At 43.2% G+C, this 18,553-nt stretch overlaps 1 protein-coding gene across 3 annotated transcripts in view; it reads right to left on the reverse strand.

Moving 5' to 3' along the window:
- LOC130209450 (storkhead-box protein 2-like) overlaps nt 1–18,553 on the reverse strand; it is a 55,406-nt gene that overhangs the window by 7,939 nt on the left and 28,914 nt on the right. For all 3 annotated transcript variants that reach the window (XM_056439104.1, XM_056439103.1, XM_056439105.1), the window contains exons 2-3: nt 9,876–10,028; nt 363–2,796 (exon numbers count right to left, since the gene is read on the reverse strand). In XM_056439104.1, the coding sequence (XP_056295079.1) occupies nt 363–2,796; nt 9,876–10,028 (2,587 nt within the window). The remainder of the gene's footprint in view (nt 1–362; nt 2,797–9,875; nt 10,029–18,553) is intronic.

Genomic DNA, 18,553 nt, shown 5'->3' on the forward strand with positions numbered 1-18,553 from the left:
GGAATTCTGATTCAGTAAATTAATTCATTAAAATCATATTGAATGCTAACTCCAGACACACATGTGTGTGTGACAGCTTATTCAGATGGACTCACCCATATACTGTCTGTTGAAATTTAAAAAAAACTCTACATCTACACAAAGATAGGACATGATTTATTCTTGCAAATGTCACCTGCGATCTCGTCCACTCTGGTGTGCCAGTGGGGCTCAAAAACAATCGGCTGGCCTCTAAACTAAAGAGAAATGAATGAAGACGTGTGGCTTGTCCAATGCAGGCCGGCGCATTAGATACATGGAGAATGAGAGTTTCTAACTGTGCCTGTATTGTATGCATGCAGTGTGTAAGGACATGTTCTCACCGTGGTGAGTTGAATCCACTGTCGACAGTGACGGAGCTGGAGTCCATGCTGTCAAGTCTAGCAGAGTGGGCTGACTGCTGGTTCTGACTGGGCTCCGGAAGGTTCTCTTTAGCACCGGGGAAGGTGAGGGTTCTTTCAAACCTCCTCTGTAGATCCCTCTCCTTTTCTCGCTCCAACAGCCACTGCATGGTCCCTGCTCCACCTCCTCCCATCCCGGCAACACCTCCTCCGGCCTTTTCGTCGTCTCCTCGACTTTTGTTGCCCCCCTCCTCGAGTTCGTCGTCGTCCGAGACGTTGTAGTAGTCGAAGGAGGCCTCTGCTGCGCTGGTAGTGGGTTCAATGCCCTGTGGGGTGACGGATGGCGTGGCCACCAGAGGTTTGGGAGCATCGAAGGCCTCCTCGGAATCAAGTGCATCGCAGGACGAGGATGGAGTAGAGGAGGCGAGGGCTGGAGTTTTTCTCAGGGAGCTGTAGCCGGGCAACGGGAGGCTAGGAGGAGGTTTGAAGAGTGTGTCTTTACTAAAGATCTCCTTACGTTTCTCCTGACCAGAGGAGGCACTATGGGGAGGTCTTCCATTGAGAAGCGGGGGGTCAGGGATAGAGAGGGGCATTGGAGGCAGGCTGCCACCCTTAGGCCCCATCTTTGACAAGTCCTCCTTACTTTCTAGAGGATGGGGTGTCTGTCTGTCCATTTGCCTGTCAGCGCTGCTGAGTTTGAATCCATCATGGCTACTTTTGCTTAGAGTTCCCAACTGGTTAGCCGCTGTAAGAGCAGCCTCAGAGGAGCCAGCGCATTGGAAGTAATCATCAGGGGGGATGGCGCTGGACAGTGGTTTGGGCGAGTACGCTGGCAGGCTGTCCCTGCTCTTACTCTTCTCTAAACTCCTGCCCCCATCCAACCCCAAAGAATCCACAGCCAGTTTAGATGAAGGGGGTGTGGCACGAGAGTAGTGAGCAGAGCTCTGATTGGCTCGGAGGGTGCCATCGTCAGTATAGTAACGGCTTCGTTCGTCGTAGTAATCGGGCGGTCCGATCATCCCGGCTCCAAGTGGTCCTTTGGAATTGTCCATGGACCGTGAGCGTTCCTTTGCCTTGTCGCTGCGCTCGTTCCTGGACTTCCTCTCCTGGGTGTGGGAGTGGGAGCGGTGGACTTTGGAGTGGTGGGCTGACGGGCCATGGCTTGGCTCGGGGAAAGGCATTTCTGTGCGGCGCTTGGCAAGCTCTCCGGACACATCCCACTCTGGCGTGACAGGTAGGTGGGAGGAGTCGAGGATGTTGGGGTTGCTATGTGCCAAGTGGAGGCGGGCCCGTTGCCGCTCCGTGGCCAGGGCGTGTTCCCTCGGTGACCGAGCCAGTGAGGACGAGTAGGCTCTGTAGTCTCTGTCGGCCAGCTCCGGGTGGGAGCCGTCGCTGGGCTCGCCGCGGGGCGCTCTCTTCTTGCTATGCGAGCGGCTGAGTTTGGTCTGAGACTGCTTCCTGTGTCGACCCCCGCTTCTCCTACTCCTGGAGCTCCGATTGGCTGATGACACTTTGCTCCTCTGCGCGCGCTCTTCTTCGAGGCGCTTCATGACCGCCGTGTGCCGGGCGAGGTTCTCCACAGTAAGGTCAGGGTTGATTCGGCGGATGATCTCCATCTCGACATTGCGTGGCAGCTGGCTGGGCACCTCCTCGTCGCGGAGCGGCCACTCCTGTGGGGGGAACTGTGCAGAGAAGGTGGCCAGCTGCTTGGTCTTGTCCTTCTTAAAGCTCAGACGGAACAGCTTCAAACCAAATTTACGACTTCCTGTCCCACTTCCTCCACCTGCCTGTTTCTCTATCTCTCCAGTTCCTCCTCCAGTTCCTCCCCCAGTTCCTCCCCCAGTTCCTCCTCCTCCTCCCCCTCCCCCACTTCGGTGTTTGGTGAGCGTGTCCGTCTTGAAGGGGAACCCGAGGGTGCTGCGACTCTTTTCGGTGTTGCCTGCTGCTTGCTGAGGAGGCGTCTGTGGGGAGCGTGGGGACGAGTACGCCTCCCGGTGGTCTTTGGGAGATCGACGCTGCAGGGTGTTGTGGTGGCTGGGTGGGTCGTCTCCGCGGTAACTGTTGTTGTTAAAAATGGAATCCCCACCTCCTCCGCTGTGGTTTTGGCTGGACTTCGGGTGTGTTCGATCGCGCACAACTCCAGAGGTGGACGGGGTGATGGTGCCGGAGAGAGGGGAGGTGCACTGCGTCTGCTGATGCTGCTGCTGGTTCTGATGCTGCTGCTGCTGTTGGTGCCGGTCAGCAGAACGTTCGTCCAAGTGGTACCACTTGGAGCTGGTTCGGATTAGGCTCGGAGTGATGAAGTAAGTCTGAGGGGTTACAATAAAATATCCGTCTGGTGTTGGGTAGATCTTCCGCTCACGGACCAGCATGCTTAGCGTGTGGTGCAGAACCTCCTCCGTTGGTGTGGGAACACCTGAACAAAGACGAGAAGTAGTTAGAGCAGATACATCTCACACAGGTCCACATTAGATTCTCTTTGTATTCGGTTTAACTTCAAGAATCACATTTCCGAAAAACATACAGTATTGTAAAACACTGTTTATCATCATGCATCCTGCCAACATCAAGAGCCCCGTCAGGTCCTTTGAACAAAATGTCTTTTGTGAGTCTTTTTGTCATCTCTTGTAGAACAAAAGCGTAAGTATTCTACACTTGGTTTTGATGTTTTGTCTAGTGTCAACAGGCAAAACAATCTTTAAATAAAGCAGGTGTAATATTATTCTCAAATACATTGCAGTCACAGAAACTTCACTGCAGTTTCACATTCAAATCAAGTCTCGACAGCCAGGGTTGCCAGGTTATCAATAAATTGGCACATATTTCATGGTTGCCGTTCATGTGAAAATTCATTTTTTACTTTTAGTTTTTGTGAGAATTCTTTTTTTGTCAGTCTGGGAGGACTCCAAGTGCAGAACGGACCAGTCAGACTGGTAGCTGGAGAGGTGCCAGTTTACCTCCTGAACCGTGATGTTTTTGTCAAATCAAAATGAAGAGAAGAATACACCTACTATTGTAACTGTGGGGTTTGAGAGCAGAATCAGAAGGACTCCTGCAGTCCTCCCTTTCTAATTGAAATGATATTATTTCCACCAGTTTCAAAACTTATTTTCTCTACATTCTAGTAGACCAAGTGAGCACAAAACAGATGCTGTGTGTGACCATTGAACTGTAAGAAACACGAAAGACACACACAGGTAGTGATTTTCGAGCGGAGCCATAGTCAGTCGACCTTCCTCTTTCTTTTACAGTGGAGGGGTTCATTTCAGTCTTCTCTTCTATGTATCCTCTCGGCTTCTTCACTTTTCTTCTTTGTGTTCTCTCTATTCTCTTCCCTCTATTAACTTCCATCTGTCTCTCTCTCTTCTCAGTATCTCCTGCTCTCTCTCCCACCGTCAGCTCACGGTATTACTGCCAATTACATCATAGCAGCCTTTCAGCCCAGCCAGAATGATGCCCCACACACACACACACACACACACACACACACACACACACACACACACACACACACACACACACACACACACACACACACACACACACACACACACACACACACACACACACACACACACACACACACACACACACACACACACACACACACACACACACGCTAAGCAGAGGGAAGGTGGTGGAGACAGAAGCAGTCTGCTGGTCGGGATTCAGGAAGGAGTCTAGACTAATCTCGACGGTATCACATTGTATTGCATGAGGGGAGAACTTGTACCGGAAGTCTTCTACTGATGATGAGAATAGAGAAATAATAGAGTTCCAGATCCAGACTGGTTGGTATCTGGAAGCAGTTGGTGCACTGCACAGCTATTGATTTGATCTGCCATTGAAGCTGAAGAGGAGTGCACCTGAACTGTTTTTAAAATATCTCATTTCAACAGCACAGTGGGTCAAAGGGGAAGCAGGAAGTGTGTAAACTGTGAGGGAGGATTATAAAAGGTCTGTCAGGAGAAAAATTATTCCGTTCTCATACATTTTCCTAATATATTTGATGAATGTGGTCCGTTTCTCCAGCCCGCCTGACCACTCAGGCTGAGCTGATCTGCCCCCTCCATCCATACAGGATATTGCGTTTGAGCTGTGGTCCCGTCAAGGTGTTGCTAAAAGATATATATAAAGATGGCATATTTGCCTCATTTGACAAACTTATTGACGGATTTTTATTCTATCTATATCTTTATACAGTTTGAGATACTTTCCGGTCAGCGACTACTCTGGTTTCCAACCCATCCCCCCTAAAAGGTGCCATTTCTATGTTCTATATAATTGTTTTGAGCTGCAGTGCTCGAGAACTGATAATTTAAAAAGGGTCTGGTCTCTTGACGGAGGTGAGGATTCGACCTTGCTATGCAAGATCACGTCCACTGCTCTTCTATTTGTTCATGGCACAGGCCGATTCAGAGCAAAGGTTCTGACTCAAACCACAATTAAACTAAATATTAACCAGACATGTATCCGCTGCCAATCTAATTCATATGTTTTGTTCCTCTCCCTCCCCAACTGTATGCTGGAAATTCATATCCAATAAACTCGGGGGGCCTTATCTCCTATGCACCTTCCCCCATAGCTTCCTGTTCGGGTGTCCTGTCATTAGATTCTCTGGTGCCTGCTTTCCAACGACACTTATTTGCTTTTGAAGCTTGATTGTCTTGCCGCCCGATATTGGTGAATTGAAAAAGTGCTTTCCCCAACTCTCTTACAATGTTGTGCCGACAGGTTCACGAACATGAAATTGGAAAAACATTCTGCGTGAGCAAAGTACCAAAACCCTCCACCCCTCCTCTAACCGCTTACACATCTTGTGACATACCCACACTTATTTGGATTCATCTATTACCATTATGACCCACTCAAATTAAAAAAACAGTGTTATGTTTGCACTTCCTCTTCTTATTGTTATGTGAATGAATTATTATGTGAAAATTATTTGAAAAGTTTCAACGATATGATAAATTAAACACTTGATCTAAGATCTGTATATAGTTTAATATGTGTTGGTGGTTTAAATTGTTTGACGATAGAACACAGGATGAATATCTCTTCAAGATGACGCAGCTAACCTTTTTAAACATATACTATATCAGAACACAATATGTTAACGGTCTCTCTGCAAAGTTTGACTTCTTTAAATAGGACAGAGTAAATAGTAAATAGTACAGAGGCAAATCTCCAAATGGAGCATCTCTGATTTGTGTGATATTTCCATTCTTTTTCATGTAACACGCTATTTATTTCAATTTTTGTATCACTAGTGATGTTCAATACCTCCACGTACACTAAATAAACTAAAATAATGCTCTGTGCAATGAAATTATCATTAAATAATATTTTTTTCATAAAACTGTCATTATCAAGACCCTTCCTTTGAATCGTGTGAGCCTATGGGAGCCTGACAGCACATTTAGCCACACAACATTAATCAAGTACCACATTATGTGACTAGTAGTAATAGATATGCTGAGACTCGAAACAACATGCTTGCTGTAAATTGAAACTCCTTCGGTAGAGTTCAGCTGGGGGTCATTTATAGACCAAAATGGCGCATGTGGACTATTGTTTTCATCGAAAAGAAAGTCATATTTCTGCTCAGTTTCTGCTCAGTTTCTGCCAAAGAATTGTTTGGCTGGATGCAGTGTGGCTGATATTTTGCTGATGTTTTGTTTAAGAAGAGATTGGAAGGTTGGAAGCTTTACGAAGAGGTGTGGCAATCGCCTCTAGCATCAAGCTAGCGGGATCATCATTCATAATTTCCAAAATAATAAGTCAAACAGGTGGCCGGTTGAACATTGAAATTGCAGATGATGCATGGAAGGGAGTGTTTGACAGAATCAAATCCTGCTCTTTTAACACCAGGCGTAACTCATTTGGTTAAAAAATAAACCTACATTATGTGAGGCTAACCTGCATTAACATTTTCTTTCAATAGTTCTTCAGTTTCTAAACTTACTTTAATTCCCGACCCTGAAACTCCAAAGTTGTAGAGAACCACAGCACCCACGCAGCCTTACTGTACTTAGCCACTGTGCATAATGTCCTCATCGGACACCAAATATTTCACACATCCACGTACTCAAAAAATACGCCATAAAATACTTCATTCTTCAGCTTGTTTCATGCTGATGTCCCTGTGCTATAATTTATGTGGGACTTAAAATGTCACCCTTTTCTCGAGGTGGTGACACTATCAATTTACTGCTCTGATAGAGAGGAATATTTGATTCATATAGTTCAGCCTTTTCTCAACGAGAAAGCCCCCCCCCATAAACATGAACTGTCTTTTGTACCTGAGATTATTATTAATATCCAATAAGCACAACATGCAAAATGTTGATCTATCCCTTTAAAGTAACCAAGAATGTTAGAATTGTGTTTACTAGGTCATCAATAATGAAGAAAAGACTTGATTAAAGCATAAAGAGGCCTCGGTTACAGAAATAGGGGAACTGGTCGGCTTCATTCAATGTCGGAGTGATTACATCAGTGCAAAAGGAATTTGATGACATTTACCCATATGTGCAAAATTATCCTTAAAAATCAGTCTAAGGAGATGACTGAGCCACAGATTGACACATTAAAAACTAATTGATAGTCTGCATAGCAGCTGGGCAGACAGCTGTGTGTGTTGCCTGTCATTACGTCATAGAGGTGCAGTTGCTTTGGGGACATGGAGCGAGGTCTCTAAAGAGGGAAACCCATGCAAAGTAAGACACTTAACCCCAAATTGATCTTGTAGCTGTGCCTACGGTGTATGAATGTGTGTATAAACGGGTGGATGATGAAGTAGTGTAAAAGAGCTTTGAGTGTTTGGAAGACTAGAAAAGCGCTCGCCAAGGTCCATTTACTAATTATAGACCTAATGAATGATTGTAAAATGAATCAGCAGATTTGCCAATGATAATCCTAAACCAGCTATTTGGCAATTAACTGTCACTGACAAAGACTGACTATACTAATATTCCTACATATTTAAATGTGAATGTGTCATCAAAATAAGAGAACTGTCTTTCCACCAGGGTTCCCACAGCACATTTCAATTTTCTGATAATTTGACATGGAATGTCCAATCAAGCAGCCAATACTTGGTTGTAGGAAATTATCCTTATTATAGTGGTTGAAGGAATAACCAAAGATTCACTGAAGCCAATCTCAATCACGCTAACATGTATACCTATGTTTCTGGAGAGTGGGCGGAAACTCCACACATTTTTCTACCATGAACCATTTTACCCACCTGCATCAGGACACAGCAACATAGATACTCCAACCCTGTGATTAGTGGAGTACCTGCTCTACCAGCTGAGCCACAGCTGCAGAGTTACCCTCTTCCAGGGACGCACTGGGACTGAAATCTAATCTGGGACTTAAAGATGGAGACGCCTTTTATACCAGCGCCATTTGAGCACAGCCCCAAAAACTATTTCCAGTCATTTTAACACTAAACGGACCTCTCTCACCCAAAGCTTGTTAACATTACATTCACCACACTGATGACAGGGGATACGATCGAAGGTGCCACCATCAGGACTAACTAACCATTTATACTAGCGATGCACCGATCTGATCGGTGCCGATCCATATCGGCCGATATTCCCATTATCGGTTTTGATTGGCGTTCTCAAAACGGCCGATCAGATGACGTAACATCTGCGAGAACTATCAGACGTTTCAATCGCAGCGCAACGGAGTAAATGCGCCCGGCGAGGGCCGGCAGAGGTCCACGAGGGGATCCTCACGCACCGAGCGGCGTCCCCGTCCCCCGAGTTGAATCTCTGGGTCAACTCAGCCGACTCTCACATGTCTGAGCCCCTAGAGACTGATGCTGACGGTAAACGCATTCGATCGGGAGCGCGATCCGATAATACCGATCACCGATCACGGTGTCGATTGAAGCATTCTATTTATTGTGTAGCATTATTGCTATGAGGACTATGAGGAAATACATATATAAAGCAACTCAAACATTAAAGAAATTACCGATTTCTTTAAACATTTAGGACTTTTACTTTGAAAAATGTCCTAATTGATACATTAAAATTGTTTGATTGCTATTGTAGGGGATTTCAGATATCTATGGAACACATCTGCATCATTCATTTCCTGGAACTCTTGGGGAAATCTATTTACAGGACTTTTTTTAACATACAAAAGTCTGACTTATTTTTATAAACTCTTCCTTGGTACAGTAAAAATGTTTTAATGTTAGCATAATTTAAGCTAAATCTCAGAAACGATCTATAAAGATACAAAATCAGTTAATTGCTTACTTTTATATGTTAGTGTTTGATTTGTCGACATCTTATTTTGATAAACGGATGTTGTTTCACGTTGTTCTTTCCGCTAACTTTGCAAAACCGGATGCTGTCACTTAAATCCTTCCGCTAACTTTATCAAAACCCTCTCGCGCTCCTGATCGAATGCGTTTACCGTCAGCATCAGTCTATAGGGGCTCAGACATGTGAGAGTCGGCTGAGTTGACCCAGAGATTCAACTCGGGGGACGGGGACGCCGCTCGGTGGTGAGGATCCCCTCGTGGACCTCTCACTCTGCGGCCCTCGCCGGGCACATCGTCTCCGTTGCGGTGCGCGGCGATTGAAACCTCTGATAGTTCTCGCAGATGTTACGTCATCTGATCGGCCGTTTTGATCGGCCGTTTTGAGAACGCCGATCAAAACCGATAATGGGAATATCGGCTGATATGGATCGGCGCCGATCAGATCGGTGCATCCCTAATATATATATATGTATATATATATAATTATTTTATAAACATTAGTTTGTGGGATGTTAGTTACTGTAGTGGGAAAGGTCTGACTGAGGCCCAGCAGTGTTAACTTCTTGGATGTGCTTGTTAATGAGAACAACTGGTGTTGTTTTTACGTGGGAACACTTCTTGTACCAGTGCTGCATCATCCTTGTTGTTGAAATAGCAACCACGCGACTTGGGCTGCTTTTCATTCAAATAAAGGGCGTCCTTGCTTCCCTCACTTGTGTCTAACTTGTGTAATAACTTTGTACACATTACATCGCATTTATCTACATGTGATGGGAGGGTCCAAGAACAGATGATGTTGTATGCTGTACAGATTGTGAAGCCCAAAATGCGTGATTTGTGATATTAGGCAAATTGAATAAAAAATGTAATAATGTACTCAATTGCTGGGTGAAAATAAGCATATCTGTGGCTATCTACTCACTTCACAGGTTGACACAACACACATAAATTATATTTAACTAGGAAAAATTTGTTCTCAATCAAACATACAACTTATTGAATACACTTTTGTTTGGGCCATTCAATTTTCTTTTTCAGATGGTGGTGAAAAGAATAAACTTGAGCTACTACAACACTAAAAACCAAAATGATTTAAATGTTTTTCTATTACTTTGAACCTATGACTGTGCAGCAGTAGACAGAGGAATAGGATGATGGATTGGATTAGCTGTGGACTTGTGTAGGTGTGTGAGCTGGTGTGTTACCTGGAAAACACGTCTGCAGGTGTTCGGTTAGGGCCTCCTGAGTGACAGGCTTGTGGGCGGAGTTCATAGCAGAGATAGCCAATAGCAATACCTCTCCCAAAGGGATGAATTGCGATTGGCTGATGGGGGACATACTGATGGGTGACACATCACCTGTAAAAAAAGACAGAAATCACAGAAATCAGTGACTGGATGCATTTCCACTATAACCAGGACCTGTAAGACATATGGACACCATGCAGTCTAATATCTCAAATACATTCACAAAATAAAAACACCGGCTTTCTCGGTTATCTGGCTGAGGACCCGACCTCTCTCTTGCCTCATTTCCTGTCATCTCTCGACAGTTTCATTTTTAAAATACTAGGATTTGGTAATCTCCTTAAACATTTGGTCACTGTAGTTTTGAAATCAAATGGGACTTAAACAGGAGGAAGTAGCGCATTTATTGAGGTGGATTAATCCCCATTAGAAGGACAGTGTATGTGGAATTGAGTCAAAATAAATGACAGCGCGTTTCGACACAAGCCAAAGAAAATGTTAAGAATGTGTAGATACTGGATTACACCCGACTCATCTGATCACGATGTGAACCAGACCAATATGATCTTGTTGATTACATTTTATTCCAATCCAATATATTCTGCAGCACATACACCTGCATAAACATGTGATTTTGCTTCTCAAATAAGATGGAGAGATGACATGTTAAGACCAGGTGTCCTTTTGCAGTTCCATGACTAAGAAAAATACACGTGGCCACTAAAAATGTCAACGTCAGTGGAAAGGAAGACGTTTGTCCTCAAGTCCTCAATTATAACAGTTAGAAAGTGCAGAACCAAAGAAAAACGTTAAAGACCGAAGACAATATACTACATCTGTTCTGTTGTATACAGATTCAATAAAGGATAAACACAGGAGTCTTTCGTTGGAGTCTAGATGTAACAGAGTTCAAAGTACACTTCATGATTTCTTGTTTTTAATGTATTGTTGCGTTTTGTTTGTTGTTCAACAGTCCTGTTGAGTGTGTGTGAATTTTATTTGAATTAGTTTTTATATAGTAGCATTATTTCTCAAATCTGTTTCCTGCTGAGGCTGAGTTTCGCCTCTTCTGATCCTCTTGAGCTTCCGTAGCCCCGTCTGTCCCTCATAAGAGTTTTGTATTTATGAGGGTAAGTTGTGTGCTAAGATCGTCTCTCACTGGGTTGTTATGTTTTTTGCAAGTGTGGCCGTTTGTGTTGCGGTGTCTGCCTGTTCTGTGTTTTTGAGATCGTCAAGAGATGATTAAAATATATCTTTTGGCAATCTTAGAAACACACAACAGGTATCTTTTGTTGCTTTGCTTCTTTGGCGCCATTGGGTCTCGACACTTCCGGCCGTCCTGTCGTATGTTTTACCCGTATAGTATAACTAGTGGTAATTGGTATAAATTCTGTTTTGGTATGTTTAGGAGCTGATGTATGGATGTCGTCAGCAGGTGTGTGTTCTTCTTTTGTGTTAACTTTAGAATTTCCGCTGAGTCACTAACTCACGCAGTTATTTATTTTGTCCACTAGTAGGGCTGCAACTAACGATTATTTTGATAATCGACATGATTTGATTATTCTCGATTAATGATATAAAAAACAAAAAACTTTATCAGGAAACCCTTGCAGGTGTTCCGAGTTAATTAACAAATTCAGTGATTTTTGTTATACCTACTACTAGTATACTTGATATTTGAGTTTTCTTAAGCTGTAAACCCATATCAGCAATAAAGAAAAAAAAAAAGCAATAATATATTTGTTGATTTGTAATGAAATCCAATGCATGACATTTTTTTTTTTTGCATTACAGAAAATAAAATAAGAACTTCATTCATAACAATCTTTCTTCTGAGACAGTGTACTCTTGTATCTTGTGTTCTTGGATTTTAGTTTAAATACTACATCTTCTCCTTTAGTCACGAGTTTTATAGTTTTTTTTAAAACAAATGTTTATGGAATTTGGTTTGGTAAGGTCATAAAGTCCCTGGTCAGCATTTGGTCACCATGGTGATGAACCTGTTCACTGGTCAGCATGAATGAACCCGTCACAAACAGAACACAGCTTTTTTCCTCTCTGCAGTGGGTCCCATGTGGCCCCCAATATCAGATCAGACGCGTCTATTATTATTTTTTTTTTCTGGCCCGCTGCCTGATTGCAGTGAGACAGTGAGAAAAAAAAAAAAAGTTGTGCTTCGCAATAAAAATATCTGATGGACGTGATCGCGTCTCGGCAATCAGCGTTGAGATGTCCCACAGCGTTTGGGAAGTTAGTTAGGTTCCAGTTAGTTGTCCGCTACATCTGCTGTCACGTTGCACGGATACTAACAAAACAAAGTACCCGTACGTACGATGTTAAAAACGATTTTTAGTTATTTTATTTATCGTATTTACGATCAAAGAGCGATCAGAGCTCCGCTCGCGCTCCGTTTCCGTCCGTGCATGCTGCACGCGCATGCACTCACAGCGAGTCGGCTATTTCCGTTGCCTTTATATTGGATAAATATTTCCACGGATTCGCTATAATAAATAACCACGTTTTACACGTGTGGAAATGCCACGGAAATGCCGACACGTCATGACATTCTGGTTCTGTTGTCACCTTATGTAGCGCACACTAGCCACCACAGCTCGACGAATGTCTCCCCGACGACGTGAATGACCAGCATCCAGCGTCACGTGCAGCAAAGCAGAATTAGAACAGAGGAGCAGCTCACAGCTCACGCTCTCACAACTCCACAACGCTTCGTTCAGTCTCTCCTCTCTCTCGCTCCCTCTGTGCTCTCCTGCGCCCAACTGCAACTCAACTAACTTTGTACTCCGTGACTTATAATAATCGCGCGCAATGCGCGCGACACAACTAATCGATAATGAATTTCGTTTTGCCATATTTTTTTTAATTTTTTTATCGATCGATGCTTCATTTCCATCCACTAGACATGACAACATTGAACTACTTGTCCTTCCAGGAAAAGGCAGTCCCACCCACGACCTGGTTATCATAACTACTCTGTTAGCCCCGACCCAGACTGCCAGGAACCTCGGCGTGACACTCGACAGTCAACTCTCCCTGACGGCCAACATTACTGCGACAACACGTTCCTCTAGGTACATGCTGTACAACATCAGGAGAATACGTCCTCTTCTTACTCAGAAGGCGGCACAGGTTCTGGTCCAGGCTCTGGTCATTTCACCCCTAGACTACTGTAACTCCCTCCTGGCAGGTCTACCTGCTAAGGCCATTGGACCTCTGCAGCTCATACAGAATTGAGCAGCTTGACTGGTCTTCAGCCTCCTTAAATTCACCCACACTACTACGCTCCTCCGCTCCCTTCACTGGTTACCAGTGGCTGCCCACATCTGCTTCAAAAAAATGATTATTGTGTACCGTACTGCGAACAGATCGGGTCCAGTCTACACGCAGGACATGGTCAAGCCTTACACCCCAGCACGTTCACTCAGCTCGACATCTACCAATCCACTAGTGACTCCGTCACTGAAAGTTAATCATTTGACAAAATCAAGACCATCTGCTGTCCTGGCTGCTCAGTGGAGGAACGAGCTCCCTATTGACATCAGCAAAGCAGAAAGTCTCTACATCTTCCGCCGGGAACAACAAACACATCTTTTTCCGACTATACCTTGAATAAAAACAGATTAGCACTTCAGTGGCACTTGCTTGAGTTTGTACTCATGGTTGAATGCACTTATAAGTCACTTTGGATAAAAGCGTCAGCTAAAGGACATGTAATGTAATAACATGTCATATAGATTGATTAGTTGGACAAACTTTAATGGATTGTGATTTAACAACATGACATCGATTCATAACCGGATTTAAACAATGGCAAGAAAGTATTGACAAATAACAGACTTAAACTGACTAAACTAATATAACAAATACGGAAATACTTTCTAAAACGATGCTGAAGCGCCTGTGTGGACTGAGCTTGTTTACATTTAAAACCCGGTTTTAAAACAGAAACGTATTACTGTGGATGTAGCCTGAACCACTGGTCAGTAACAGCTGGCCTTCTGGAGGTAGCCAACCCCGCAAATCCCACAAATAGGAAGGAGGGGTCACATGTTCTCATACCTAAACAAAGCCCAAAAAAGAGTTCCTAGATGGAGAGGCGTGCAGCACTGCAGAGCCTACAGAAGTGAGACTTTCTTTTTTTACAGCCGTTTACGTCTTTTACACATAAGTAACATCATTAGTTGCTGATGTCAGTCTCATAAATCAAACGAATGTTTTGGAAATGTCCAATAATAACTGGCACTGACTCGATATGAAGATTTAAGATTATAATCTTAATATGATTATATCTGCAGAGTGTCGACATCAACAGACCAGACTAGAAGAGACCCGTGTGGAGCTATGCAAGAAGGTTTTCCTCCTCATTAGTACACAGGTGTGCTGGGGACCTTCTCCAGGGCCCTATTCCTCTTACGTGGTTCAACTAAGTCGATCAAATGTCCTTTTGTCCAGCTTAAATTAACCCGATGATTTAAATGTGCTGATCCGTGCTCAAACAATCCTGTTCATTCAAACCAGACTTTAGTAATCAGGATAGTTGCACATGCTTCAAACAGGAGAAGTGTCGATCACCGAAACCATGATTTTCCAACAGCACAATGGCAAATAAACTCAAAGGAAGAGCCTCTTTTTTGTCCGTTGACGAGCAGAAGATGATCATGACCGCATATGAGGAATTCCAGATCATAATCATGGCAAATTCTAACACCGCCACCACTGTGATGGCTAGACAAGAAGCATGGCAACATAACAGACAAGTTAAATGTGTAATGCTGCGCTCACACCAATATTCTCAACTCGCATGAGCTTACTTGCCGGACAATTTGTGGTTTATTCGCTTCCTTCACTTTATTGGTGCTGGAGAGGGGGCGTGGCTTATCGTCATGTCTTTACTCCGTGAAAACAGTTATCATTTCCGCCATACACCATGGGAAGAAATAACCACTATTTCTGCTTTATAGTCTTGTGGAAATCCCACAAACGTCGAAACAACAAACGCCCTTGTGTCTGGGTTCATAACATCACCCGCAGGTTCACTTACTGAATACGTCTGAATAACTGGATGAAGATTTGCTTCATTCGCATCCATTCTCGTCTGTGCATTGACTTTTGGTGTGAACGCAGCATAAGTGTTGGGAAAATGTATCGGCTAATGTTGAAGTGCCTCTCACCCCAAATCAATCCGATTATATTTCTTTAAATGTGGCTGCTGGAAGTCGGCTTAATGACATGCATCATCCAATCAGATCTAAAATAATTATCTCAACTCTTTCAGAATAAGTAGATATAAATAAGCCCAATTAGTATCTAATTTATACGAATTAATAGATACTTATGAGAATATATGTACTGTATGTGCCAATGTATCATGTACTATATATGTGTATATACACATGCATGTATAGATGACCATATAGAACTAGGAGTTTAAATATGTGTGTGTGAATCAGTTTGTATGTATGTTTGTATTATTCATAAATAAAAAATTCAATCAATTGAAGCAGTGAGAAGAAATTGTGTGAGATTTTTTCTATTCTTCTCATGAGTCCACCTTAATAATTGTCTACAATATTCTGGAGTTGTGAACTGAGCCCAGCCATTTGGCCTCAACATTTGTTATGAGGCAGGTGGAGTCACAGATCATCTAAGATGTCATGATATTGTACAGAACATGAGTATTGTACAATACATGAGTATTGTACACTACGTGAGTATTGTACAGTCAGTGGCGGTGCGTCCATAGAGGGCGCCGACCCTCTTAACATTTTGAGATGAAAAAAAGAAAGAAGAAAAAAATATAATATATACTGTCAAAAAACATTATATACCAAATCATTTAAATAGTAAATATACCGTGTTGACGCGCTAAATGTGTGTGGGAGAATGTAAGCCCCTGTCAACAACCACTTAAGTTAAATGTGACATAAATAATATATCGCCACTCATCTTCACTGAGAGAAGCCCCGCCCCATTTTCGGGGCGCCGGCCAAACGTGTGTGTGCGGCAGCGAGCAAACATTTCACGGTCATTTCGGCAAGGACGTCTTCTCATTGGCGGATGAAACGTAAATCTTGGGGTGCAAAAATGTGCGCCCTGGCCAATGACATCGTTTCTTATTTCACGAGACTGGACTATTCGGCCAATCAGAGACCGGTATCGTTGCCTCAGCCAGAGAGCTCCACGGAGCTACGCGAGCAGTTTGCTAACCGGAGCTGGTTAGCTGGAGGTTCAGTGAGTAATGCGCTGTTTAGTTTCCCCTGTCTGTTGTTCCAAAGTCCTGGGACTGAAACTCTCTGGACTACAACGGGGTGAGGGATCTAAAGAGCTTCAGACAAGTGTAACAAGCACAAATCTTGCCGCAGCCATCTAGCTAACAGCATGAAGCTAACTAGCTAACAGCATGAAGCTAACCCTGTTTGAAGAGTCTAGCAGAGCAGCAGAAGGAGACCGAACTGGCATCGAAAACACAACGAAGAAGTTCTGAAAAACAGACACATTCCCTCAAGAATAATGGAAACAGGCTGGTTACAGACATGATTGACTTTAACCAGAGAGTTATTGAGAAGTTTGCCAACTATAAAGAGAGGAGGCTACTTTTCTTTACACGTAGTGGGGTCTACTCTGTCAAACACCCAATGTAACATGTGATCTCTTTCTGACTCTATTCTGCTCTGAACCTCTTTCATGTGAGGGTGAAACTCTTTTATTTTGTAAACCTCTGAAACCCAACCCAATGTTCCTTAAAGCATTCTGCTCTGAACCTCTCATGCCCAAAGTTACAGTGTGTTGATAGTTGTTATAGGACAGTGTTGAGCACGGTGTTTTCTTGAAATAAAGCTTTGTTTTTTACAATATTCTACTCAAAACCTCTTTTCTTCTCATTGCTGAGTGCTATTTAAACCGCGTCGCCCAACTGCGCCCCCCCCCCAGAAAAATGTCACCAGCCGCCACTGTGTACAGTACATGGGTATTGTACAGTACGTGATTAGCCTACAGCAGGCAGTTGCAAGGTCCATGACCACTATTGTCAAAGACGTAACTGTTTTTATAGCAATGCAATTTGAGGAAAATGTTGTCATAAGTACCTGCACATTAATGCTGTGAAAGCCTTTTCGATTGACAAAATCATGCCTCGTTTGGGACAGAGAGATTTCATGGCTCGAGAAAGTCTTGGAAATAAATGATTCCTTGTTGGCAGAATGGATAGCGCTCGTATAGGAAGTCATAATGACGTGATAAGAACTCTCTCCCTATAAAACGCTAATCTAACTAATATCACTCATTCATCAATGGGATGTCTGAGGAATGGAGCTGCAAGCTTATCCAGCTAACTTAAGTTAGCCTGCGCTGAAGCAGGTTTAAGTTTTTGGATGCGTTGCTGTGGTGATTTTGCTCAAACTTGGTTTGTGGAACCGAACAGCCTGACTTATGTGACCTTATCCTGATAATGATCCGTCTAACTCTGTTAACTAGGTACGAGGGATAAGGCCCAGGTGCCCAAAGACAAAATGGGAAAAACAACAGAGACCAGCATTATGATTTTGGGGGAGTGTATTTTGCTAATTAATTTTTTTAACTTAAGAATTTATTTAGGTATTTTTTACAGTTCTCTTTAAATAAATCACTTGAAAATAAGAAGAAATAAAATGAATTAACAATGCTTCTAAAAAAGAAGGACCAAGAAGAAGAAAAACGGATTACGCAAGTAAAAAAGTAAAAGAAATAATTTTTAAAAATGCAAGGGCGAGTCAACTGCCAATTTCTTTCTTCTGACAAATATATGGCCAATTTTGTCCATCTTGCAATGGACGTGTCCTTTCTTAGCCTCAGAAGGAAGGTCCATCTTTCCATATCGTGTGTATTTTGCAATTTTAATGACTAATTTGTGGGTTTAATGTGTTTATTTAGCAGACTAAAACAAGTTTAAAGATGTAGCAAACTCGCCTCACAGAAGGCATAATGGTATATGTAGGACACAGCTGGCATGGCTGCGTTCATAGTCATCCAGACAGTCCATCCAAAAACATCTTTTAGCTTGTCAGTTATCAATCAGGATGTTGTATCGTTTTTACTAAATGAAAGTTTAGTTGGAAAAATAATTCTAAATACAAATGCTGCTTCTGTTACATGTTACCAGCGCTGCTTCCTTCCTCTCTTACTTCAGGTGAAGAATGCACTTATTGACCAGTCACATAGCAGGCAGCTAGCTCACATACATGTGTTTGTCATGGCATGAGTGTGGAGTGAAACTTCAACTGTTGAGTTTAATGTTGGCTTACACAAGTTGAATCTGACCCACTCCTGCCAATAAAATCACTTTCAGGTAAAGAAGAGACATTTTGTAACAGTAGGTGTTAGCTCACATCCCCACTCACTCCGTCACTGTCCAAGAAAACTGACAGAGGGAGAGAGAGAAAGAAAGAGAGCTAGTCAGGGTAGGAGGAGGGAAACATTATATGGAGGGGAAGAGATATTAGGAGAGAAAAACTGCAGAGGAAAGGATGAAAGAGGGGAGCAGCTGTGTGAAGCAGAGTGCTGAGAGAATCAACCGAGAGTCTGTGATAGAGGGAGGATGATGGAACATTGGTCGTCCATGTCCCTCTCACTGCAGTGGTAGT

Source organism: Pseudoliparis swirei, chromosome 19, assembly GCF_029220125.1.
Source record: "Pseudoliparis swirei isolate HS2019 ecotype Mariana Trench chromosome 19, NWPU_hadal_v1, whole genome shotgun sequence".
In the NCBI taxonomy this organism is placed as follows: domain Eukaryota; kingdom Metazoa; phylum Chordata; class Actinopteri; order Perciformes; family Liparidae; genus Pseudoliparis; species Pseudoliparis swirei.